The 26,318-nt window shown below is 51.1% G+C and overlaps 1 protein-coding gene, 1 long non-coding RNA gene and 1 other non-coding gene across 8 annotated transcripts; 1 reads left to right on the top strand and 2 right to left on the bottom strand.

Annotated features, from left to right (window-relative positions):
- Window positions 1–635: 635 nt before the first annotated feature.
- On the bottom strand, window positions 636–15,184 carry Tchp (trichoplein, keratin filament binding). Of its 5 annotated transcripts, XM_006530508.3 has the most exons (14): window positions 15,003–15,128; window positions 14,125–14,309; window positions 13,751–13,929; window positions 13,446–13,656; window positions 11,654–11,710; window positions 9,471–9,539; window positions 8,162–8,335; window positions 7,298–7,410; window positions 7,062–7,128; window positions 5,354–5,526; window positions 4,503–4,584; window positions 3,199–3,384; window positions 2,695–2,838; window positions 636–1,855 (listed from the first exon to the last, which is right to left on the bottom strand). In XM_006530508.3, exons 4-14 carry the CDS (start codon window positions 13,653–13,655, stop codon window positions 1,823–1,825), a joined length of 1,308 nt encoding a protein of 435 aa, XP_006530571.1. In that variant the 5' UTR covers window position 13,656; window positions 13,751–13,929; window positions 14,125–14,309; window positions 15,003–15,128; the 3' UTR covers window positions 636–1,822. The 5 variants fall into 5 exon arrangements, with proteins under 5 accessions (XP_006530571.1, NP_084268.2, XP_006530574.1 ...); NM_029992.2 differs by lacking the exon at window positions 13,751–13,929 and having other exon boundaries at window positions 15,003–15,184; XM_006530511.4 differs by lacking the exons at window positions 13,446–13,656; window positions 13,751–13,929; window positions 14,125–14,309; window positions 15,003–15,128 and adding an exon at window positions 13,337–13,413.
- Window positions 3,385–3,448, bottom strand: Mir7028 (microRNA 7028). Its single transcript, NR_105995.1, has one exon. It is a non-coding gene; the product is annotated as a microRNA 7028 (primary transcript).
- On the top strand, window positions 15,144–26,318 carry Gm34931. 2 transcript variants are annotated; one of them, XR_387595.3, is made up of 3 exons: window positions 15,144–15,218; window positions 24,295–24,849; window positions 25,549–26,318. It is a non-coding gene; the product is annotated as a predicted gene, 34931 (long non-coding RNA). The 2 variants fall into 2 exon arrangements; XR_387594.3 differs by lacking the exon at window positions 15,144–15,218 and adding an exon at window positions 23,446–23,477.

Genomic DNA, 26,318 nt, shown 5'->3' with positions numbered 1-26,318 from the left:
CCTAGGGAAACGGAGCGCTGGGCGTTTGGGGAAAGGAACACAGGGGAGCTGCGGAGTGCAAGGTAGGGCATTGTAGCAACTGCTCACAGAGCGCACAACTGTGTCCTGGTGACCATAAAGGTCCCCATCCTCAAATCAAGATGAGATGTCAGACTCCACATGGCTGACCCCAAGCCAGGTCATGGAGAGCGTCGCAGTCCTGAAAGCAACTGCTTTAGTTCATGAACAGAAAGCTCCTAAAACCCGTAAGACCCAGGTGGCGGGAAAGCTTTCTGTCCATAAAGGAACAGAGCTATGTTGACTTCCTGTGGCACCACGGTCTGTCTCAGGCTGTGCTGTCCGTGTGTCCGTGGCGCAGTGCAGTATCTGATTCCTGCCAGAGACTTCCTAAGGCCCGGCTCCCCTAGGGAGACTGAAGAGAGCAGCCTAGAGGACAGGCTGTCTGCACAGAGCTTCCATTAGTCCATGCCCTTAGCTGCATCCCATCTCTATACAGAATGATCGTTAGAGGAACGGACTCAAGAGATCTTGGACCACTTTAAGTCAAACAGGGTCCTGTGCTACATGATGACATGCCAGTAACACCCAGCGCCCACCAGCCTAACACACTAGAAAGCAGCAGTGACAGCCTGAGGTGATACTGAGATAGAGCTTTACTTCAGTTAGTGAGCATTTGACGAGGGCGAGTGCTCACAAATGTGTAGTGGAAACAGAGCTGGGGGCCACATCCAAGGACCTCAGCAGGAAATGAAACAGGCTGAGAACCGGTTCCGTGATGGAAGGGAAGTGATACAGCCCTCAGAGCCCAGGCAAACTCTCGGTTCCCATAACCAGGAACAACACCGTATATTCAGCTAGAGTGGGCAGAATCTGGAATATAGGGGTGAAAGCCAACTCGAGGAAGGCTACGGAAAGATACAAGCCATAACAACCCGACTGTCGCCATGAGGACCCATGGCCACTTGTATTGGGATCTAACAGTGGGGACAAGCTCATCTGTGATTCCGAGTCTCATGCCATTTCTCCAGGGTCACATGTCTCTCTGGGCACTTAATTCCCATGGGGCTGCACACTGGGCTTCCACAGACACAGGAGGTCCCTAGTCAAGCCTCTGCCTTTGTCGGCTAGCCAACCAAGTGACCTTGAGGACTCTTTCGGGGTGGCACATGTTGGGCTCAAGTGCTCTGTAGGATTCTTTTCTTCTTGGTGGTGTGGAGCTGGGCAGAGGACCACACAAGTGGAAGGTTAAGTACTCCACGCTGAGAACCCCCAACCCCTAGGGGTAGCCCTCACAACACTTCCAAACAAGGGCGCCTTTGTCACCGGCTCTCCAGACTGCCAGCTCTTCCACAGTACACACATGGGCCTTGGGGCTACACAGCTCATAACTGGCAATAACTGCACCAAGACCTATGAGCCCTCAATAGAATAACTTCTGAACAGCAATTTGAAAACCTAAACAGCTCCCTCCTCTCTGTGGCTGGTCCTCCCTGAGCTGACAGCTACAGGTGAGATGAGAGGAACCTACGTATTCCTGTCATGGTACTCCTGTCTGTCAGGGAACATGACTTCTTCTTAGACTAACTCTAACATGTACTTATAAAGCATTCCTGATCTCTGGTGGCACTGAAGCCAAGGCCTGTCGGGGTGAGAAGGGCTCTCAGGGGACGCTGCACACCCATGGCATCCTGACATCTATGGCCCATGATGTGCCTGACAGGTATGGCTCAACTAGCTAGCAGCACCCTGAGCACTGGCCAGCACCAACACCGTACAACTGTCTGGAGCGGTAGTGAGTCGGTTTGCTTCTCTGTGCTCAACGTCAGTCCCAAGCAATTCTGAGGTGTCCGTGAAGCTGAGGAGAGAAAGCACATAACATTCCCTCAGGTCAGCAGTCTGGAACACTGGGAACCGACTCCCTTTTCTTTAGGAGCACACAAGTGGGTTTTCATGTACCGCTGAGAAAGCCTTGACTCTGGGCCATAAATAAGGCTCTTTATGACCTGCCCTGAGACACTTGCGTGTGCTCTGTGAAGCGCATCCTGACACACTGATGCATGCTCGGGTGACTTTGGAAATGCTGTTCCCTGTGCTTAGAGCCCTCTGTCTATAGGGCTTTGAGGCTCTACAGCAAATGGAAGACCCACTCTAGCCTTACGCCACCCAGGCCCCGGGTTCTCTGACAGGGAAACAATGAATGCTCTCTGCAGCACACACCCCTCAGAATGCCAGGGGCCAGGCGGCCCTAGTTCCAGAGAGCCTAGTCAGCAGGTCCCTCACAACAGACATGACAGCCTTTGCTCCTACATGCTCCATGGTGCCCTGCTCAGGGCTCACACATAAGGATGCTCAGAAAGAGACAAAGAACAGAGGAAAAGGGGGAGACAGGTGTAGATCTCTTGGTCACCTGGCTTCACTGGCAGCTGGGACCTGATCCGGCTGTCACCTCTCACCAGTTATGGCCAGGGCTCTTCTAGATTGCACTCTGCCCCCCAACCAGCAGTCAGCCTCTGGGTCTTTGCAAAGGCTGAAGCCAAGGGGATCAGAGAAGAACCCTTGGACTATCTGAAGTCAAGTCAAGGAATGACAGCCTTTGAACAGAGGCTATAACCAGTCGGGACAGACAGACACAGGGAGGAGACAAGAAGAGCTGAGGATGGCACCATGGGGGCTCGACACCTGGCAGGTACCCACCTTGGGCTGATAGCCCTTCTCTGCCATGGTCTTCGCCTCCTGCTGCAGCAAAGCATTGGAGTGCTCTTCCGCCTGCCTGGCCTCCTCCTCTTCCTCCTCCTCCTGCCGGGCTGCTTCCCATTCCTGGCCCTGGCGCTCTGCAACCTGGACACCGAGAACAGAGTCACCAGAAACAAGGCCCAGAGGGCACAGCCCTCCTTCAAGCAAGGACACAGATGGCAAGTGCCAGAAACCAGGACAAGAACCTGAGGACTGGGAACGGCCATACAGATGGTGCTGTGAACCATGTGAGAGCTCTGAATGCAGCCATGTGTTTGGAGAACAGGATAGAAAGAAGAAAAGGGGACAGTGACATTAGCCTGGTTTCCACAGACTAGGAAACCAGGATGGAGCCTGCAGCAGAGAGAGATTTGGATGTAAGCAAGCAATGGACTGGACTCAAGGACCTCGGCCGAGCTCTGTTCTGTAGTGTCCTGCGAGGCCGCCCTTGCCCTTGGGCCCCACCTGGGCTTCCAGCTCCTGCTTCCTGGCCAACTTCAGCTCTTCACTCTCCTCCTTGGCTCGCTGAGCTAACTGCTTCCCCTCCTCGAGACTCCTGATGAGTTTCTCCCTGTGTTTGAGGGTCTCCTCCTGTGCCCGCCGGTTCTGTTCAATCTTCTCCAGGATCTGCTGCTGCCTCCCGGTCAGAACCTGGCCGAGGGGGAAGAGAAGGTTTGCATTTCAGTCTAAACCTCCTGACCCAAGCCTCAGCCCAGCTACAGCCGCATCCTTACCAACCCAGCCTAGTCCACCCTAATACATGGAGAGCAGGCCTGAGCCGCAGGCCCAGTGCAGACCACTGCTCTTTCGCATCCATGCCAACTGCCCTGGTCAGTTTAGTTTGTTTTTCTAACTCTCCACACATTAAAGTCATCTGGGAAGGGGAATCCCAGTGAGAGAATGCCTCCACCAGGCTGGCCTACAGGCAGGTCAGCAGGGAATATTCTTGGTTAATGATTGACAGGAAAGGGCCCAGCCCACGGTGGCTGGTACTACCCTTGGGCGTGGAGCCCTAAGCCAGTCATGAGGAGCAAGTGAGTCAGCGAGCAGCCTTCCTCCCTTCCCTCAGTGACAGACTGTGACCTGAGAGCTGTGAGCCAAAAGGAACCCTGAACGACACCAACCCATAGGACAGAGCAGTGCTCGGGGGAGGACAGCAAAACGTCACGGAGCCCTCTCCACAGGGAGGAAGGAGCTTCAGAGAAACACTTAAGACTTGGCCCACCAGGGGTCAGCCACACAGGTAGGGAGATGGAGCCAGGCGTCCCCTCCACTGCTCCAAGAGGCAGATGCCTGCTGTTGTTTGCGGCTTAGACCTCGATCCAGAGCAGTCGGATATTCCAGTCCCAGCCCTGGATCCAAGAAACCATCAGACATGCTGGCATGTGTTCTGTAAGGAGGGGACAATAACGTGGCCACGAACAGGCAGGGAGGACACTGAAGTGAGGAAGGTAGAAAGCCACAGGATGCGTTATACAAGAGTGAACACCACCAACCGTGGACCGATTGCCACACGCAGACATGATCGTTCCAGGCCACTCTGGCTGGCACAGCTTTCAGCGCACAGGTGGCAAGGACTTGGCAGCTATGTTCCCTGCAGCCCTCACAGACGCTGCCCCACTGCTAGCGGCTGACCCTAGGGAGCCTGCTCGACGGTGGAGGAGCACACTATGGCTGTGAGTGTTGTCACTGATGACGAGCTGGTGAGAATGCTCCCAATCAAATGCACAGTGGGGAGAAAAAAACACCAGCATGCTTTTTGGAATTACCTCACTCATCAGTCTGTCCCGCGCGACCTGCTCTCGGGCCCACTCGGCCTCTCTCTTCTCCCACATCTCCTTGGCCTCCTCCCTGGACAAACACAAAAGGGACAAGATGGATGGGAGGGCACACGCAGCCACCAAGCTTCAGGCAAGAGTGTCCACACCAGCTTTCCTACAATGATACTTAGGGACACGTCTCTAGTATTTTAGGTCATCATTTAGTGCTGATGAGACCGGAAGCCAGAGACAGGAGGAGGCTATGGCCTGCACCCGAGCCCGGTCACCACATTCCCAAGATGACTAGTGGCTTAAAGCCTCTAGACAGCTAGCAACCCCCTCAGGTCTCCATGTGCCACGCACTTACGGCTTGGCTGAATGTCAGGACCCAATAATGGTGTCTGGACATCAGTATCTAGTACCTGCTATTTGGCTATTTCCATCTATGGGTTGGGCTTTTAGGACCCAAAGCTGGGCACACAGGCTAGCAGTCCCAGCCGTCCCAGTTCCTGGGCGCTAAGGAGACACTGAGGAGGAGACCAGCTGAGGCACCACGGCAGCACCATCTTCAGGGCGTTAGGATCCAGACCCCAGGATCTTGTTACAGAGCTAAGCAGCATTAAACATCTGCACCCTGCAAACACCCTCCTCACGCTGTTTGAGACTTGACATGAACACGTCAGCTACTCTGAACCGTAATGATTTCCACCTTGAACAACATTAGGTCACTACCCTAAGCCACTAACAAAGACATATTCCCCGGGGATGGAGTCACGAGGACAGATGTCGCAGAACAAAAGTGACCCACCCAGGGACCTAAGGGCACCTCACGGAGCCTCCTGTCCAGCAGGGTTGCTCACCTCAGCAGCTGCTGCAGCTCTGCCTCCCGTGCTTTCTCCAGCTGCAGTTGCTCCTCGATGACCTGCTTCATCCAGGCCGCATCGGCCCGGGCTTGCTCCCGCCTGGCCAGTTCCACCTGCTGCAACTCGCCTTCCTTCTCCAGGAGGGCCTGCAGGATCCGCCCATCTACCTCCTGGGTGAAGGGGCAGGGCCTGTGGGTGGGCTGCTCTGAGCCCTGGGGCAGCGTCGAGGTGAGCCCACTTTCCCACATAGTCCCTGCTACCCAGCCATGTAGGGCCTGACACACATCCTCAGGACAGAAGGGAAGGGGCTGGAGTGCTGCTTCTGATAACCACGTCGTCTGCTTCAGGCACAGATGCTTGCCAGTAAAAGGAGTGACCCCCCACTCAGGAGGCAGAGGCAGGTGGATTTCTGAGTTCGAGGCCAGCCTGGTCTACAAAGTGAGTTCCAGGACAGCCCCAGGGCTATATAGAGAAACCCTGTCTCGAAACACCCCCCCCCAAAAAAAGGAGTGACCCCCTCCTGCCATCTGTGCCACCACAGGCATATGCCCCTGGACATTTACGACAGCACACTTAACACTACATAGCAAGAACCCATTTAAGTTACAGCAGAACTCAAACAGACACATGCACAAACTGCTCGCCGCAACTTTCCAGTAAACAGGGAAACCCAGACATCACCGAATGCGCACGAATGCGCACGGGCAGGGGGTGAGATGTTACCATGTCTACACAACAAAAGCAGGGGGAGATTCTGGGGTGGGGCAGAACAGTGACAGCATACCCAAGTCTGACCAGAGGAGGCAGATGGTCAGGAAATATGGGTGTGCTCACCCACAGCCTACTACAGCTCGTGACAGGAACACCAAGCAGCCACTGCTACAAAGCCCACCCAACATACACTCTTCCCTATAAAAACCGTCGTGTGCAAAGCAACTGAAAGGGCCCTGAGAAACAAGCACAGAAGGATCCGCCGCTGTTGGGTGTGTGGTAAACAAGACCAAGAGAATCTGCACCTGCGTGGGAGCAGGCATGGCTGCAGATGGGAACCACACCCAGGTCTTCTACAAGAGCAGCAAGTGACCTTAACCACTGAGCTGTCTCTCCGTTCCCTAACATTACTCTATCCATTTACTTATTTTTAAATGAATGCCTACGAGCCAGGTATGGTGGCGCACACCTTTAATCCCAGCACTTGGGAGGCAAAGGCAGGTGGATTTCTGTGTGTTTGAGACCAGGCTGGTCTACATAGCATGATCCTACCCAGCCAAGGGCACACTGTGAGACCCTGCCTCAAAAACACACACAAACAGGGGCTGGAGAGATGGCTCAGGGGTTAAGAGCGCTAACTGCTCTTCCAGAGGTCCTGAGTTCAATTCCCAGCAACCACACGGTGGCTTCTCAACCATCTGTAATGGGATCGGATGCCCTCTTCTGGTGTGTCCAAAGACAGTGATAGTGTACTCATATAAATAAAACAACAGCAAAACAACCAAACAAACAAAAACCTAAAGCAACACAGTCCACCATGGTCGCACAGCGCCCAGCAGCTCAGGCACATGGGTAGTGTTGTGAAAGGGACCGTGCTGCAAGCTCCCCTCCTCTCTGCACCGTCCACCAGCACTGCTCTGCCCACATCAGGTCCTGCCTGCACACTGGTGATGCTGTTCCCAGAGGATGGGGAAAAGCCTGCCAGCTCACTCACCAGCTCCTCCTGGATCTCCTGGGTGCGCCTGTTGAGCTGCGCGTTGTACTGATGTTTCAAGAAGCGCCTAAAGACAGGAAGAATCAGGCAGCTTCAGTCCCCATAGGGCCGATTACCAGCTACCAGCAGCACCCTACAGACCACACCGTGGCCTTTGGTTCTCAGGAGATTCCAAGGACGCCTGAGAAGGCAAGAGACCCACCCTCTGGGGAGAGCCCTGGGCATCCCCGACTCACCCCAGCTCTGTCTTGCGCCGGAGGGCGGCCATCTGCCTCCTTTCCTCCTCCAGCCTTTCCAGCTCCCAGCGCTGCCTCAGCAGGTTCTCCTGTTCCTTCTTCAGTTTGGTTGCCTGTGGTTACAACAGTAAACCCGGGTGAGATGGGGCGATCAGACTGCCCTTCTGCACATCCCCAGGTCTGGCAGGTACTATGTGAGCCCAGGCTGGCCCCGAATGTCATGGCCACCTCATGTGACTCTTGAGTCCCACCTCAACTAAGCCATTCCTGCAAGGCTGGCCCAGCCCGAGAGACTTCCAGTGCTGGGCCACACTTAGCTAACTTAGCTTCAGTTTCCTTGGCCAGCACAGCAGCCACGGGTGAGGCCAGAGATGAGCAAGTCCTTGCTTGGGCACCACATTCCCAGTTATTAAAACAACGGGGCCAGGGAGAGGGAAACACAGGAGACCAAAGAGAGGCCTCCCTCCATCTGAACAGAGGACTCAGCTCTCTCAGGAGACCACAGTGTATCAAACTCCCTCATGACTTACATACCGAGACCCAAAGCTGTTACTAGTGGAATGCTGTGTGTTGGGTGCTAGACCATGTCCCACTGGGAAAACCCCGAAAAGGCCCTGGCGAGGTGTGTCATCTGAGCGGACAGGTATGTCTTAGACCATAATGTTCCAAAGTCCGAGGCACACTGTGGAGCATCTCAGTAGAACCATGAATGGGGTGCACATGCGAGAAGAGAGAACACAGGCTGGATCGGGTTCACAGACCCCCCCCCCACCCCCACCCCCGCTGTGATCTTTTCAGAATGGCCTTTGAAATGCCCCCATTCCCAGGTACGTTAGAGCAGTGTGTAAAGCGGCTCCCGCTCACCTCCATCTCCTTCTGCTTCAGCTCCTCCATCTGCTGGCGCAGCGCCTCGGCCTGCAGGCGCCCCTCTAGCTGCCTCCTCTCCTCCTCGACTCTCATCCTCGCCTCGGCTTCCCGGCGGGCTGCTGCGTACTGGTTCTCCAACCGCTTGTTCTCCTGCTTCTCTGTGGCTTCTTGCTATAAGAGGACAACGGGTCAACATGCAGCCCTTCAGTGGGTGGCAGAGCCCAGGCAAGCTCAGCACAGAAGCCCTGGGGCTCAGCAACGCCAGGTTCCTTCCTCCTGCCCGGCTTACAAGATAACACAATGAACCTAGACTCGAAATGGCACATGTGTCTTGTGGACCACAGAGGTGCTGCACTAGATAAGCCAGGGTCGAGTGTTTGTGATGTAGGTTTATGATGTTGGGGCCGGAGGTGGCTTGGCAGTTAAGGGCTCACGCTGCTCTTCCAGAGGATGAGCTGAGTCCAGACCCCTGTATCCAGATTGGACAGCTCACGAACTTTCCAATTCCTCCTCCAAGTGCTCTGATGCTCTCACCTAACCTCTCAGATACCAGCACATGCAGCACACACACACTCACACACACACACACACACACACACACGCTACACACATGTGCTACACACACACTCACACACATAAATAAAATAAAAAATAAAAACCTGCGGCTGGCTGAGAGACACTTCCATGGTTAAGAGCACTGACTGTGGCTGCTCTTCCAGAGGACCCAGGTTCAATTCCCAGGACCTACATGGCAGCTCGAAGCCGTCCATAACTTCAGCTCCAGAGGATTCAACACCCTCTTCTGGCCTCCAAAGGTACCAGGCATGCTTGAGGCACACACACATCCATGCAGGGAAAGCACCCATACACAGAAAAATACATTTTAAAAACTTTTTTTTTAATTTAAAAAAGCTGGCAAAAGAGTCCACCCTTGTAGCCTTAGTCCCAGGGAAGTGGAAAGTGAGGGGGTCCCTACGGGTCCTTGGAAGTCTACTTGGGAAAGCTACAGACTTCTGAAAGACCCTCTCTCAAAAAACGACAGCTGGCTCCTGAGAAACATCACCCCCACACATGCACACACCCGCATACACACCTACACATGTGAACCCACACACACGTGCACACACGTACATGTGAATGTGTGTGCACACACACAAGAACATGCATATGAGCATGCTCAAAGCAAACCTCAGCCTGCACATGCAGCAAGCAGCCAGGCAGGCACCTGCTGCTCATTTAGCCAAGAGCATGGAGACAGGACAGAGTCACAAGTGCCGACAGTGTGTGAGGGTCACACATTCCATACCTGTTTTTTTTCTTCTTTCTGTGTTGCCCAAGAATTTATCACGTGCTTCTTGTGAAGGTCCAACTCAAGCTGAGGGTGAGAAAGAAAATGTTACTTTGCCCGAGGGCTTGTGTGAGACTGATTGAGGTGACTTGCTGTGGTCAGTGCCACCTGACCATGACTCGATACCCCAACAAAAACAGCCTGATGAGGGCCACCGAGAGGGGTCAAGTGTAAAGCCGTGGTCTGCATACCTGAGGTCCATCCCTGGCACTGCCCATGTAAAGAGCAGGACGGGATGGCGTGTGTGTGGGCTCCTTGCACCTCTGTGGTGAGGTGGGAGGCAGAGACTAGAGGACTCTCTACAAGCCCAGAAATTTAAGGGTCAGCTAGCCCAGAGTTCAACTTAGCAGCAGAAAAGGACAGACTCTGCCTCTAAGGGAGGCTGGGGGACGGGAGGAGAAGTGACGCCCAACGGTTGATCACTGACTTCCACACAGGGGCTACAACACATCTGCACCCCTCACACACACAATCGTCAATAAAAATCAACGAGCTGGGCGGTGGTGGCACACGCCTTTAATCCCGTCACTTGGGAGGTAGAGGCAGGCGGATTTCTGAGTTCGAGGCTAGCCTGGTCCAGAGAGTGAGTTCCAGGACAGCCAGGGCTACACAGAGAAACCCTGACTCGAAAAACAAAAACAAAAAAAAAAACAAAACAAAACAAAAAAAAATCAACAACAAAATCCAATCTGAATGATCAGCAAATAGGAAACCAAAGGATCACGTGCTTCTAAGCCCTGTCTACCCCTGGTCACAAAGGGCCAATGCTCTCTCTCGGAGCCCAGGGGAGGGCAGCGAGCATTTCTCAAACAAAACTGCAAATTGAAAGGAGAGCCTGGGAGACGCTGGGTAAGCAGAGCCAGCCCTGAGCTTGGCTTGCCAAAACTTCCGGCCTGAACTCAGAGACCCAGCTGCCTCCGCCTCCCCAGTGCTGAGATGGGCAGGGGCAGGGGTAGGGGCAGGGGCAGGGGCAGGGGCAGGGGCAGGGGCGGAGACAGAGGAGGCAGAGGAGGCAGAGGAGGCAGAGAGGCAGAGAGGCAGAGGCAGGTGGATTTCTGTGAGTTCAAAGCCAGCCCAGTCTACATAGGGAGTTCCAGGACAGCCAGGACTACGTAATGAGACCCTGTTTCATAAAAAACAGTCAAAGAAACAACAACAAGAAAGAAAAAAGTGAACTACTCCATCTAACTTTCTTGTTTCCTTTTTTAAATATCTTTTACATTGTGTGTGTGTGTGTGTGTGTGTGTGTGTGTTGTATATGTGTAGGCCAGAAGACAACCTGTGGGAGTTGGTTCTGTCCTTTGCCGTGTTGGTGCTGGGATGAAATTCAGGCCACCAGGCTTGGCAGCAAACACCTTTACCTGCGGAGCCATCTCACCTGGAATCACTACTGGCAATTTCTAGACACAACGAGCTACGGAAAGTGACCATGTCAGACTTGTCCTAACGTTGCTGAAGTGAGTAGACAGTAGCAGTAACTGGCATAATGCCCTCCAGCCAACCTCTGTGCAGTGACAGGTGCCAACCAAGACAGGATGCAGATATGGCCCCTGTCTCCTCCACCCAGGAGCACCAGGCTTCACCTTAGGAACCCAACACACAGCACCAGCCTGCCTGGCTCACGCTGACCATGCTGCCAAGAGGAGCATCCCAACATACAGCAGTGATCTTGCACATTGCTAAAGTGGTCCAGAGCCTCTGGAGGAAGGCCAGGCAGTGCTGGTCCAGGTCTGTCTCCCATCTCCTCACCAGCTTTATCTCTTCAGGACTCCCTAGCCATGGGGCATCTTGGTCTCACCTGGCCCTTTATAGCTTCCTCGGTTCTGTCCTCGAGGCACAGGGCAGCATTTCCAATCATCTCCATCCAGAAGGCCCTTTCCTCACACCATATTATCCAACTGAAAGCAGCATCCTGAGCCCACTGCCCAGGTCTCTGCAGCCCACTGGGCAGAGAGCTCCTAAGCCACAGAACATACCCCCAAAGGCAGGTTGCCTGTCAGAGTTCGCTGCTCAGCCCTGTCTGGCCAGGTCTTCTGCCCTCTGTATCAGCCCAACACACATCCAGACCCAGAAACAAGGAACAAAATCTGAAACCGCGGTGGTGCCTACGCAGGCGAAGCAATGGGAGGCTTCGTTCTCACCTCTCGAAGTTTGGGGTTGTTCTTCTTCCAGTGTTCATATAAAAGTCGTTCAGCAATCTATCAAGAAAACACAGGAGACGTGAGGTCACTATTCACATTCATCCACACTTAGACAAGATACAACAGAAGTCAGCTTCTCTCTTCAGTGATGACACCCCCGTCTGCCGTTAAATCCTGCTGCCTTTGCACACCAGCTCTGGAGATGGGGCATCAGAGCCAATCGGAAGGGCATGGACAAATGCCTGTCTCAGTGGACCAAGAGTCAGCTAAGATCTGATGCTATGGCTGGGTCCCTTCTAGGGGCAGAAGTTTCCAAATACATACTAAGCTAAAACACACAGACTGCAACTAGTTACCATAGCCACCCAAAACATAAAATATAGCGTTCCCAGGTATTGGTGGGACCAGAGAACTGAAAAAAGTGAAGGTGAATCCCACACAGTGACTTATAAGCCGCATACCAAACACTCCCTATAAAGGTACATAAGAGTGGATGCTGGCTTCCTGTCTGCTTCCCCTTACTCGTGCTGGCAAGCTCATCTCTCCTATGACCGTGGCCAGTGTTACCTGCAGAGAGACTCTTCTGCAGTGTACTGTGTGGAAGCATCAGGTCTCAAAAAAGCCTCTGGCCAATGAGCTGAGGCAGGATTAGAAGGTGAGGCATGGGGAGGGGGGGGGGAGAAAGAGGATTCTGGGAAATAGTCAGATGCAGGAGATTCACCCCAACGCCGGCAGAGACAGACACATGAACCTGAGCAGAGGTAACTAACAGCGTGGCACGGCTTAGGCTAGTTTAAACAGGATGACTGAGTTATAAGCTCGTGGGAACAAGCCAAAGCTATTGGCGTAGGCGTTTATTCATAGATAAAAAAAATCTCAGAATTGTTATTTCAGGGAACAAAGAGGCCAGGTGGGAAAGCGTGAGGTTACAATGACCTCCAACTTCTTCAGGGTCCTAACACAGACTGAAAGCCAGATGTTCTGCAGAAACCCTCCCAGACTCCAGCACCAGGCAGGAAGCGCAGAGATATCTGAGCCTCATGGGCTCAACAACTGCGGGATTTCTGGTCTGTCTGCTGTGGGACAGCCACTGCTGGCCAACCTGGACTACATCCTCAAAGGGCCAACAAAACGTGGTTATACACCCCAGCTGGCACTAACAGGTTACCAAATGAGGTTCAGATCATTGTTACGTGCTGAATCTCAACTCAACACGGCTCACATTTCAAAGGCTTGCTCTGGTCCAGGCCGGTGATCCACCTTTAATCCCAGCACGTGGGAGGCAGAGGCAGGCAGATCTCTGGGACTCTGAGGCCAGGCTAGTCTATAAACAAAGTTCCAGGCAAACCAGGACTACACAGTGAGACCGTTTCAAAACAGCAAAAGCAACATTGAAAACAACTGCTCCCTAGCTTCCAGCACTGTTCAGGGGAGGCAGGGGGCGTTTAAGGGGATGAGGTACTAGCTGGCGGCAACAGTCCACTGTGGTGGGTCTCTGAACCCTCTTCCTAACATCCTGTTTCCTGAGCCAGCGCAACTTGAGCTCCATTGGTCACAGGCTCCATGCCTTCCTCATTACAATCGCTGGAGACCCTCAGAAACCACGAGCTAAAAATAAGCCTTTCCTCTCTGGGGGGTGGGGGTGGGGGGTTGGAGGCGGTTTTCCCCATGGGCTCTAGTCACCTGACCATCTCGTCGGAACAGGCACCCGAGAACAACCCCGTAGGCGCACTCGTCCGTTCCGGCGGGGATGCTACCGCCCTGCAACCTGCTTCCGGACTAGGGTAGTTACCAGCTTCCTCTGTTCTTCTCGGGCTGACTTCAGGTCCTGGTGCTGCTCGCGGAGCCTTTGCTCCCGCAGGCCCATGCTCAGCCTGAGCTCATCCAGCTCCGCAGCCAGCAAGTCCTGTTCCTCCAGGAGAAGCTCTCTGAGCCTCTCCCGCCGGAGCTCCAGAATCTTCCTCTTCTCCTCCTTCATCTTCTCACAATGGTAGGCGTGCATGCTAGGTTAAGGAGTTCCCTGGACATCAGTCACACCAGGTCACAGTTTGATGTACATTTCTATGTAATTCTTGGGGGGGGGGGCTAAACACCTACCGAGAAGACACTAGCGCTGCCTTCTGGTTTATCTTTTAAAATGTACAGTACTGCCGGGCATGGTGGCGTACGCCTTTAATCCCAGCACTTGGGAGGCAGAGCCAGGTGGATTTCTGAGTTCGAGGCCAGCCTGGTCTACAGAGTGAGTTCCAGGACAGCCAGGGCTACACAGAGAAACCCTGTCTCGAAAAATCAAAAAAACAAACAAAAACAAAAACAAAAAACAAAAAACAAAATGTACAGTACTTCTCCCCAGCACAGCACAGTTTCCAGCATCATCAGGAGATAATTCAAGCCACAGTCCCTAAGCCCCTAGGCTACATTCCCCGAACCGTGGTAGGAACCAGTGGGCAGGACAACACACAGACACTTGCCTCCGCTGGTAGGAGATCTTGGAGCTCCATTCGATCTGTTTCGAGTTGTGGATGTCCCAGGTCCTGAAATAGCGACTGTTCTGTTCCCACTGCTGGCGAAACTGGTCCTCCTGCTGATGCTGGCGCTGGCGAAGATCCATGTGTTTCCGGCTGGACCAATAAGAGGGCAACGTGGGGAGAGCCATCTGAAGGAAACAGCAGTGGGCAGAAAGTAAGCCAGTTGTAAAGCCAGGGACCGCCCCCCTCCCACTCGGATGCCTCCTCTCTCTATTGATGTCACTCGCCCCTTGGCTGCACCTTTCTCACAGTTTTAAAGCCCCACTCCCACTCGGATGCCTCCTCTCTCTATTGATGTCACTCGCCCCTTGGCTGCACCTTTCTCACAGCTTTAAGGCCCACGTTCCCACCCTAGGACAACCGAATGATCAAATTTTGTGAAGGAGGCCCATGCCAGAAAGTTTTAAAAGATTTGCCACCAAGGCTGCAAATTATCAATTTAAATAAACGTGCACTGTGTCCAGTAGTGGCCAGCCATTATCAGGGAGATTGCAGACATAGAAAATGTCCTGACATGCCTGGGATAGGAAATAGAGGTTTTTTACATTCTGCATAAAAACTACAGTGACAAGCAGGTCCCAGGGGCATGCCCCAGCGGTCCCGCGTACTTTGGAAGCCGAGGCGTGAAGAGATCACTTGAGTCCAGGAGTTCAAAGCCAACCTGAGCAAACCAGAAAGCCCCCTGTCTCAAAAAGCAAGCAGAAATAACCTGCGACAATGATGTGAAGATGACGGGTATGTGCCAAGCGCTAGGCATACAACTTTTTACAGGTCCCGCGGCTACAAGGATGCCACGTCCCCGCCCCTCGGCCCAGCCTAACCTCTGACTCATGCACTCCGTGTCCGAAGTTCGCGGAGAAGGGTCGCCGGCCTTAGCTCGATCACGCGCCCGCTCGCTCCGAGGGTCCCCAGGCGCCCACTGCACAGACGCCAGCCGTTTCCTCGCCGGTTGCCGGGCAGCCCGCGGGACAACGGAGCACGGCGATGGACAAACTTCCTCCCGCGCGACACCCGCCGCTCTCCAGGAAAAAGGAATGGTGGGTGGTTTTTTTCTCTGGCGCCACCTGGCGGTGGGAGGTAAATCGACAGTACTTGTTAGTCCTTGATGTAGGGTAAGGAAAAGAAACCTTAGTGACCCAGTCAGGATGATGGGTGGGGGTGGGGGGGTGGGGGTGGGGTTACCGGAGGAAGGTGGAGGAGTGAGGGTAGGTTTAATGAGAATCATCCCCTGGCCAGAGTGAGGAAATAAATGATTTGCAAAGATCCGCGGGTGTGTCCCGTAGGCAACGGAGGCCGAGAACCCGAGAACCGCTGGCCTCTGTAATGACCTCCGTCATTGGTACACTACTGTAGCCTTAAGATTGGTGGTGAGGGGCTGGTGAGATGGCTCAGTAGGTAAGAGCACCCGACTGCTCTTCTGACGGTGGCTTTGTGAAGGTCTGGAGTTCAAATCCCAGCAACCACATGGTGGCTCACAACCATCAGTAATGAGATCTGACTCCATCTTCTGGAGTGTCTGAAGACAGCTACACTTACATATAATAAATAAATAAATCTTTAAAAAAAATTGGTAGTGGGTACAAAGTTTTTTGTTTTTTTGTTTGGTTTGGTTTGGTTTTTCGAGACAGGGTTTCTCTGTATAGCCCTGGCTGTCCTGGAACTCACTTTGTAGACCAGGCTGGCCTCAAACTCAGAAATCTACCTGCCTCTGCCTCCTGAGTGCTGGGATTAAAGGTGTGTGCCACCATGCCCGGCTTGGGTACAAAGGTTTTAATAACTGTAACTCGCATGGTTGCTTACGTCCATGCATTAACTACCTAATACCAGTAAAAAGAGAAAGACATAAAAAGGGATTGGGCATATGTAGCATGCTCAAAGCTCTGAGTTCAAGCCCTAAAATAATGTACAATATTAAAATAGTATTTTACTTTACTAAATAATACTAAAATAGTGCCCTCCACGAGAATGTAAAGATATAGATAAATATTCGATCATTCCTTTTTGTTTTGTTTTGTTTTGTTCCTTTTGAGGCAGGGTATCTCTGTGTATCCCTGGCTGTCCTGGAACTCACTCTGTAGACCAGGCTGGCCTCAAACTCAGAAATCCGCCTGCCTCTGCCTCCCAAGTGCTGGGATTAAAGGCATGCGCCACCACTGCCCAGCTTCGATCATTCTTTTTTCTTCTATTTTCCCACCCACTTCCTTCTGCCTCTGCTTCCCAAGTTTTTCTGCTCTCTCACTCCTCCATTCTGTTGTTCCTCGTGGTGCCTGCCTGATGTTTCTGTTTCACCTGGAGCTGGCTGTACAGTGTTGTTGGCTCTCCACAGCCAATAACCAGGTTCAAACCTGCAGCATGCCAGAGATGGCCAACCTGGGCTGGTCACTCTCTGACCCTAGGGCTACCCTTTCCCAGGCTCCGTCTCCAATGGGGGAGGAGGTGGCACCCCCATCTGGCATGATTAAGCCAGAAAGAGCCATCAGGCCATTGAAGGAGCCCAGTACACACATCTGTTGACAACTCCTTGAGCTGTACTGAGAACCTCAGGCATATGTGAGTTAGATCCGGAGAAACCTGGGGTTCATTTCTGATTTGTTTTGGGCAAGCCTGCTTCCTTCTGGGCCTCAGTTTCTTCTACAGTAGAGTTGCCATAGAAACCCACCTGCTCCTAAGAGTGGTATGACTTCAGGGACTTCCTCCTGCATTTCCTCTCCTCTTCCTCCTCTTCCTCCTCCTCCTTTTCCTCCTCCTCCTCCTCCTCCTCCTCTTCTTCTTCCTCTTCCTCCTCCTGCATTTCCTCCTCCTCTTCCTCTTCCTCCTCCTGCATTTCCCTCTCCTCCTTTGAAAGAGGGTCTTGCTGTCCAACCCAAGCTAGAGGGCACTGTGTAGTTGATACTGGCCTCCTGCCTCTGCCTCCCAAGTTCTGGGCCCGAGGGCTTATGCCTCACACACAGCTTGTCCCTGGACCTCACACTGGCTAACAGTTCCACTGGCACCGCAGCTACTGTTGGCTCACAAGCTGCCACCTATAGCTGGTTAGCCTATGTGTAAAGTGTCTGTTCCATCCAGAAATTGGGAGAGAGATTTGATTATCCCAATTTGAGTCTCAACCGAGCCTCAGACAAAGGTATTCTCCCTTGCCCCAGGAACCACAGCTGAGGCGTGAAGGCTGGAATTTGAACCAAGATCCATGGATGTGGGGCCAGAGCCCAGGCCCTCCCTATCCTGATTCCCCTTCCCTGCTGCGGCCGCAGTGCCAAAGCTGGATATGGCTGGCTTATGGGTTTCAGGCTAGCCTGGGCTATAAAATAAGTCTCAAAAAAAAAAAAAAAACCCAAAAAAACAAAACCCAGGCTCTGGGAGATGTCTAATAACTTGAGTTCAGATCCCTGGAATATGAAGAAAGGAAGGAAATAAGAAAGGAAGGAAGGAAGGTGTCTTAGTCAGGGTTTCTATTCCTGCACAAACATCATGACCAAGAAGCAAGTTGGGGAGGAAAGGGTTTATTCAGCTTACATTTCCACATTGCTGTTCATCACTAAGGAAGTCAGGACTGGGATTCAAGCAGGGCAGAAATCAGGTGCTGATGCAGAGGCCATGGAGGGATGTTACTTACTGGCTTGCTTCCCCTGGCTTGCTCAGCCTGCTTTTTTTTTTTTTTTTTTTTTTTTTTTTTTTTTTTTTTTTTTGGTTTTTCGAGACAGGGTTTCTCTGTGTAGCCCTGGCTGTCCTGGAACTCACTTTGTAGACCAGGCTGGCCTCAAACTCAGAAATCACCTGCCCCTGCCTCCCGAGTGCTGGGATTAAAGGCATGTGCCACCACGCCCAGCCTTCAGCCTGCTTTCTTATAGAAGCCAAGACTACCAGCCCAGAGATGGCACCACCCACAAGGGGCCTTTTCCCACTTGATCACTAATTGAGAAAATGCCTTGCAGCTGGATCTCATGGAGGCATTTCCTCAACTGAAGCTCCTTTCTCTGTGATAACTCCAGCCCGTGTCAAGTTGTACACAAAACTAGCCAGTACAGAAGGAAAGGAAGAAGGAAGGAAATCAGATGTGGTATCACTGGTCTGTAATCTCAACTCTTCTGTGGTAAGATTGAAGGTAGAGGTAGCTCATAGACCAGATAAGACAACGTCTATGCTTTGGCCGGTGAAGCCAGAGAGACCCTGCCTCAAACAAGATGGAAACTTCAGAACCAACTCCTGAGAGATGTCCTCTGCTTTCCACACACATGCTGTGGCCTGCACTCACATGTGCACACACACACATGCATGCCCGTGGAAGCATGCACCTGCACACATGTGTGCACACACACACACATCTGCAAATACAAAGCAGATTGACTTTATAAGGAGGTCTAGCAGCATAAAATATTTATGTTCCATATTTTAATGTTTAGTATTTAGGCCAGTGAGGGACTAACAGGGGAAGGCTAGCAAGAAAGCGAGGTGGGGAGAGGGTGGCTTGCACCTGGGTCTGTCTTGGCTTGGAAGGAGACAGGATGGGGAGGCAGGCACAGACAAGGAGGTGCTCTCTGTCAGCTCAGCTGTAGCCATCCCAGCGGGCTCTGTCCTCACTTTACCAGCTGGTGCTCTCTAGGGCATGCTTACCTACCTGCTCTCGGCTTTCTCAGCATCTCAGTATCAATTGCCCTGGCTTCGATAGTGTCTTTTGGGCTAAGATAATGACCCTCCCTGATGACAAAGGTCAGCTCATAGGCTTTCTCTAAGAGCCCAGCTTTGTAACAGGCAAACTTGCAATAAGTATTCAGGAGAGAAAAAACAAAACGCCATTCAGGGTGTTCGCTGAAGACAGCCAGTAGCATTGGGGGCAGCTTTCGGCCCGGCCTTGTGTTCTGTTTCTCTAGGTTTTCAGTTTCACCACAGACTCTGGAGTTTGTGTAATGCTGTCACTGTTGCTGAGAAATGGAACACCAATGGGTCCCAGGCTACACAGTTGTGTCACTTGCGATAGAAGCACTTGGGGGGACTTTAAATTATCTGATGCTTAGCAGCACATGCCTGTAACTGGCACCCAGGAGGCTGAGGCAGGAAGATCATGATTTCTAAGCCAGCCTAGGTTGTACACTACAACCCTGTCAGAAACAGAGACCGAGACCCAGTTCCCCGCCCCCCAAAGAAGTGCTGACTTATTTGTTTTACTGATATAGATGGGGCCTGTGCATCTGCTTTCTGTATTGGTTTTTCTTATGGTCCTGGGAATTGAACCGATCCCCTAACTCCTTGTCACTTTCCAGCTCTCTGGGACCACCCTCAAGGTCCCTTTTACCCTAGTCACATCTGCCAAGACCTTTTGGCCACATTTAGTCACATGGTCACCAGTTCTGGGCATCAGGAGGGACCTCCCTTGGGAGGCCTCTATCCGCCTATCATGGAGCGACTGTCCCTAGTTTTTATGTACAACAAGAGGCTACAGATGGAATGTCATTCCAGAACCTTCTGTTCTTGCTGGATCCTTCTGTTCGGCACCTCAGACAGCCCTACCTGCTTCCGTCTGCTGGGATACATTTGTCTGATGGAATGCCCCTCCCTGTTCTGTCTGCCTGTATTATCTTTAGACCCCAGCTTGTTTGGGTGGAAGGAGTCCCTGTGGACTCCAAGAGTGCTTTAGGCTGAGCTTCAGTTTGCTGTGTATAAACTGCAGCTAAAACGGTTACTCGTCCACTAACTGCTTGCTCTCTATACACAATGCCAGGGACATGGTCAGCCTGTGGTGTGTGACGATTGTCAATTTACTGCACATCGCCTGTTAATGGAGAAGCTGGGGACTCACTGGGTTGCATGGCCTGTGAGTCTTCGTTAGAGGGCTGTGCTCTCTGGTCGATGTAAATCCCTCTTCTTCCAAGGTGGCCACAGTACAGCTCCACCCCCTGTGAATGACAGGGATGGGTGTGGGCTTTAGGCACAGTTCCATTCAGTGGCATGTGGGGACATCTGCTGGGGAGATGGTGGCATTGGGTGTGGTGACATGGCCAGAGCCCCTCAGTAGTGCACATCACCAGCAGGAAGCCACCCAGCACAGCCTCTATCTGAGAGGAATGAGGGAAAAGTTCAGTCCCTGATGACGCCAAGTGCATGAGACTCAGCAAGAAGCCTGACTCAGAGCTCAGGCCTTTTGTTAGCACTGCAGTTTTTAACTGAGCGCATGTCTGTAGGTATATGGTATATGCATGTGTGATATGAGAGTGGCGGATGATTTATGGGTCAGCACTGATAATGAAACAATACATAATTATCTGGGGCTGCCAAGAATGCCTGGTGAGGATCTCTGAACTCTTTTAACTCTTAAGAGGCCAGCGAGAAAGAAAAGGATACAGAGGTCATGCACACACACACACACACACACACACACTACGGCCAGGTCCAACCACCTGTTTCATCAATCTCACAAGTGCACATGCATACTTACATACTTACACATATACCTACATATGTATGTGTGCACATATATATAGAAAGCAGACATATGCATATTATATAGACATATATATATATATATATATATATACACACACACACACACACACACAAATATGTATATTTGGTAGATAGAGCAGAATCTCAACAGCCACACTGTAATTTTTCTCTCAGCCCTTTTTAAACCTTTTTTTAAATTTGAGCACATTATTATTATTATTATTTAATCTTTTTAAAATAAGTTTATTTATTATTATATGTAAGTACACTGTAGCTGTCTTCAGATGCACCAGAAGAGGGCATCAGATCTCATTACGGATGGTTGTGAGCCACCATGGGGTTGCTGGGATTTGAACTCAGGACCTTAAGAAGAGCAGTCGGTGCTCTTAACCCCTGAGCCATCTCTCTAGCCCTATTTAATCTTTTTTTCAGTCCAGTCGTTATCTCCCTCCTGACCTTTTATACCTTTTTAGACAAAAGTTCTTTAGAAAATGACATCACAGATAAAAATGTAACAGAAAAGAGAGTTACAGAAAGATGTCGATAGTAAGTTTAAAGCAGTGTTTCATAAACTCATAAGTTCAAAACATGGGCTGGAGAGATGGCTCTGAGGTTAAGAGCGCTGACTGCTCTTCCAGAGTTCCTGAGTTCAATTCCCAGCAACCACATGGTGGCTCACAACCATCTGTAATGGGATCTGATGCCCTCTTCTGGTGTGTCTGAAGACAGCTACAATGTACTCATAGATATAATAATAAATAAATAATATTTTTAAAAAGAGAGAAAGCACATCAGTAGCAGGAAGCAATCTTGGGACGAAGTCTCAGGGGACTTGCCTCACTAGAATTCACCCATTGCAGCCCAGCAAGATGGTGGGCCATCTCCAGGGAGCTCAGTTGCCCACTGCAGCTCTTTCTGCATAGAGTCTGCTATTTATATATACATATACATATACAAACACATATATTATATAAAATTACATAACATATATTATTAATATATTATATAATTGTATGATGTATAATACATAAAATGATATTATATTGTGTTGTATATTATATTTATATGTGTATATGTGTATGTATATATATATATATGTGTGTACATACCACATATAGGTGTATATGTGTATAAATGCCTATATATGGTATTTGCATCTGTGTATGTGTGATATATACATGTGTGTAATATATGTATGGTGCTAAGTGCATCTATATAGGTGTGATGTATGCGTATGTGTGCACTTGTATGTGGAAGTACTCTCTCCCATATGTGTGCACACGGAGGCCAGAAGACATATGTGTCTTCCACTATCAGCTCTGTTGTTTGAGATAAGATCTCTCACTGAAGCTGGAGCTCACTATTTTCAAAAGGCTGGTGGGCTAGAGAGCCCCCAGGAGCCCCTGTCCCTTCCCTGCCCAGCACTGGGGTTAGAGATGTGTGCACTCACACCTGGCTTTTATATAGGCCCTAACGATCTAACCTCAGGGCCCCATGCTGGCACAGTGCACACTTTACCTACTGAGCCATCCCTAGCCCCAATCTATCTATCTATCTATCTATCTATCTATCTATCTATCTATCTATCTATCTAGATATCTAGATATCTATCTGAGATAAGGTCTCCCTCTTGAGCTCAGGGTGTCCTGTAAAACTCACTGTGTAGCCCAGTCTCTTAAACTCTTAAGCATGATAATCCTCCTGTCTAAGCCTTCTGGGATCTCAAGTTGTTAAGTTGGTTTTTTGGTTTGGTTTGTTTTTTGGTTTTTTTTTTTTTTTTTTTTTTTTTGGTTTTTCGAGACAGGGTTTCTCTGGGTAGCCCTGGCTGTCCTGGAATTCACTCTGTAGACCAGGCTGGCCTCGAACTCAGAAATCTGCCTGCCTCTGCCTCCCAAGTGCTGGGATGAAAGGTGTGCGCCACGACTGCCAGGCAGTTTAACCATTTCTGAGTCCGCAACTTAGTGAGTGCCTTTAAACTCATCCACAAAGTTCCTGACCAACACTGTGCTGTCTGCTGGGGAGCCTTCTGAGCGCTGGTTTGTTGTAGTCCTGGCATTGTGAGCGTAAGCAGGACTTCCTCATGCCAGGGCCAGGGTTCAGTCACCCCAAGAAGGGCTCCAGAAATCTACCTTCACGGCTCTTCGAAGTTGTCCATCATCTAGCTCAGGCTTGCCTAGGCTGTTCCCACTGGGGCATCAAGGGCCAACCTAATCAACTCCTCCACTGACCTGCATAGCCCTTGAGACTTATGTCTGCTTGCTCTATACCACCACTTAGAAATCTCTTGGCCTAGTGCTACCCTAGCCTGAGGCAAGAGTGTTGACTGCCAGGTCACTCTATCTCTGCCTCTGTTGTCCCTTTTTCCCATTCCCTGGTTCAGCACACACATCCAGAAAGACATAATATTGCCCTGGAGTGTGGGGAGCCGCACTCACATTTGCCATTATAAGATGGCGCTGACAGCTGTGTTCTAAGTAGTAAATAATCTGCACATGTGCAGGGGCAGTTTTCCCGCCATGTGCTCTGCCTTTCTCGTGATGACAACTGGGCCGATGGGCTGCAGCCAATCAGAGAGTGACACGTCCTAGGCGGAGGATAATTCTCCTTAAAAGGGACGGGGTTCTGGCACTCCCCCTCTTCGCTTCTTCGTCTCTTCCTCTCTTTCTCTTCGTCTTTTCCTCTGCTCTCTTCCTCTGCTCTCTGCCTCTCTCTCTCTCTGCTCCTCTCTCTGCGTCTCTCTGCGTCTCTCTCTCTCTTCCTCTCTCTTCCTCTCTCTTCCTCTCTTGCTCCTGAGTAAGCAATAAAGCTTTGCCGCAGAAGATTCTGGTTTGTTGCGTCTTTCCTGACCGGTCGTGAACGTGCGTAAGACTGGAGATAACCCACCTCACCCCACCCCCACCCCCTTTTCTCTGGGCTTTCTCTCTAATTATCTGGGATAGCCTTGAAATTGCGGCTATCCTGCTGTCTCTGTTTCCCAAGGACCGAGATTACAGACATGCACCATCATGCCTGGCTCCTGGGGTCTTTAATGAGAGCTGCTTCCCTTTTCTCCTGTGCCTTGCTACACCATATCCCCTGCCCCACCCGACCGACTGAGTGGAGCCCAAACATCACCACAGCAGAGCTCTGAGTGGCAGAGTCTCTTGGTCAGAATAAACAGGACATGGGTCACATGAGAGTCATGAGGCATCTGCCAGTGTCGTCGAGTTCCTCTTGAAAGTGACAAAGGTTATTTGGAGGGGACGTGGATCTTAGGCTGTCTACCAGAAGGACACCCTATGATTGTGTGCATGACCCTGGTGACATTGCTGTGGCACACCAGACAAAGTATACACACACACACACACACACACACACACACACACACACGAGTCCACACACACTATTCCCAAAATGCATATGCACACCAATACACATCACTCCCAAAAGCATACACACACACATACACACATATACTTCCAAGTGCATACAAACACAAACACACACATGCATGCATAAGCACACACAGACACACACACCACTCCTGAATGCACACATACATACACACACACACACCACTCCTGAATGCACACGTACACACACACAGACACACACACACACACACACAGAGGCACACACACACACACAGGAATATGACTCTGCTGTCTAAATGACCAAAACCTTATTTTCCTCCAGGAGATGAAAAGCTTTCAAACATTTGGCTGCCGTGTGCCGCCCTGTTTCCCAGGATGGCGGCAGGCAGGCCCATTGGCTCCGTCGTCATCTTGGCATCGCCGAGGAGAGGTGGCAGACAGCCCTGTGGAACAGAAAGGCAGTTGGCACAGTGGCTCTTCACACTAAGAGGAGTTGGCTCAACAAAGCCCGTTTGGTACACTTAATCCTGCTGAAAATCTGGCAAGGGGAGAGACACGATCGTTAGGATCCGTTTCCCCTACAGTAGCCAATCTGGGTGGAAATGACTCAAGAAATCAATTTTTAATAACTGTGCCCATGGCCAGATTCTCATGAATCCATGAAAGCTCACATCAGCCCCACGTGGAGGACACCATTGGGACGCCTCAGGTGACACAGGAGACCAACCAGCGAGGCTACGGAAGGGAAGTGTGGTAGACTGACTGTTGGCTCCTAACCATTGAGACCTCTAAATACTGCCTTGTTTCTGAGAACGAGATCTGCATTGCTTTTCTCATTGGAATGACTGTGTGCCTAACAGAAGCCACTTAAGGAACGGTATGCGCTGCTTGCGGCTTAGGGACAGTCCATTAGAGCAGGAACTTTATGGCAGGAGGAGTTTGAGGGTTACTGGGCCCTTAGGCAGAGAGAGATGAATGCTGTGTTCAGCCTAGGGTCCCAGTCCAGAGAATGGTACCCACAGTCAGGTAGGGTTAGTTAACTCGATCTAAAAGCATCCTCAAAGACAGGCCCAGAGGTTTGTTTTCATCCTGATCCTAAATCCCACCAAGTTGACATAAGTATCACAAGGTCCTCCAGGATCCTGAGGCAGGGGATTACCCAGGGGATCTAGGTGGGCCAGCTGATACAGTTTCAATATGGACTGTCCCTCACAGGCCCATATATTACAGGTTTGGAGTTAGGCAGGCATGGTGACACACTCCTATGCTCCCAGCAGTCAGAGGACTGAGGCAGGAGGATTGCACATTCTGGACCAACCTGGGCTAGAACTAAGGGTTCATATTGAGATTGTCTCTCAAACCAAATTGAGGTCCACAGCCAAAGGCAGTGTTGACAGTTGACATAATCTGCAAGGTATGAACCCTAGGGGGAGCATAGGACTGGTCCTCTTGTCACTGTTCCGGGGGTGGGGGGTCGGGAGGTCGGGTGGGTTGGGGGTGGGGAGGTCGGGGGGCTTGGAATTGAAAATGATCTTGGGTCCTTAGACCCTTTTTCTCTTTGTCTTTTGCTTCTTAGCCACGCAGTGAGACATTTGCTCTGCCTAGAGATTCCTGATTCCTGCCACGGGGTCCTCATCTTTTTCCCTGCTGCTCTGATAAAAATATCCCGACAAAAAAGCAACTTAGAGGAGAAAGGATTTATCTTAGCTCACAATTCCAGTCGTAGCCCACCACAACAGAGGAGGCAGGAAACTTACAACGGCTACTCGACAGTGACGTCCACAGCCAAGAGCAGAGAGACCGACAGACGCATGCTTACTGCTCAGCTCAGTTTCCCCAGACTCAGGGAATGGTTCCGCCTTCGGTGGGCGTGTCTTCCCATGTCAACGTAATCAAGACAATCCCTACAGACCAACCCGATCTAGACAATGCCTTGCCAGGCGTGTTAGCGCACGCCTTTAATCGCAGCACTTGGGAGGCAGAGGCAAGCGAATTTCTGAGTTGGAGGCCAGCCTGGTCTACAGAGTGAGTTCCAGGACAGCCAGGACTACACAGAGAAACCCTGTCTCGAAAAAAAAAAAAAAACCCAACCAAACAACAATAACAAAAGACAATGCCTTGTTGAGACTCTCTTCTTAGTGATTCTAGAGTGCCAAGTTTACAGTTAAATCTAGGGGGTGGGGGAATGGCTTGGCGGTAAAGGAGAAACTCCTAAGGACCTGATTTCAGTCCCCAGGACCCACGCGATGCAAGACAAGACCTGACTCCCACAAGTTGTCCTCTGACCTCCACACAAGGGCAGAAGTGTGAGCTAAACCCTCTACAAATAAATAAATGTAAGAAAAA

This window comes from Mus musculus, chromosome 5, assembly GCF_000001635.26.
Source record: "Mus musculus strain C57BL/6J chromosome 5, GRCm38.p6 C57BL/6J".
NCBI lineage: Eukaryota > Metazoa > Chordata > Mammalia > Rodentia > Muridae > Mus > Mus musculus.
This window is presented reverse-complemented; position numbering and strand designations above follow the sequence as displayed.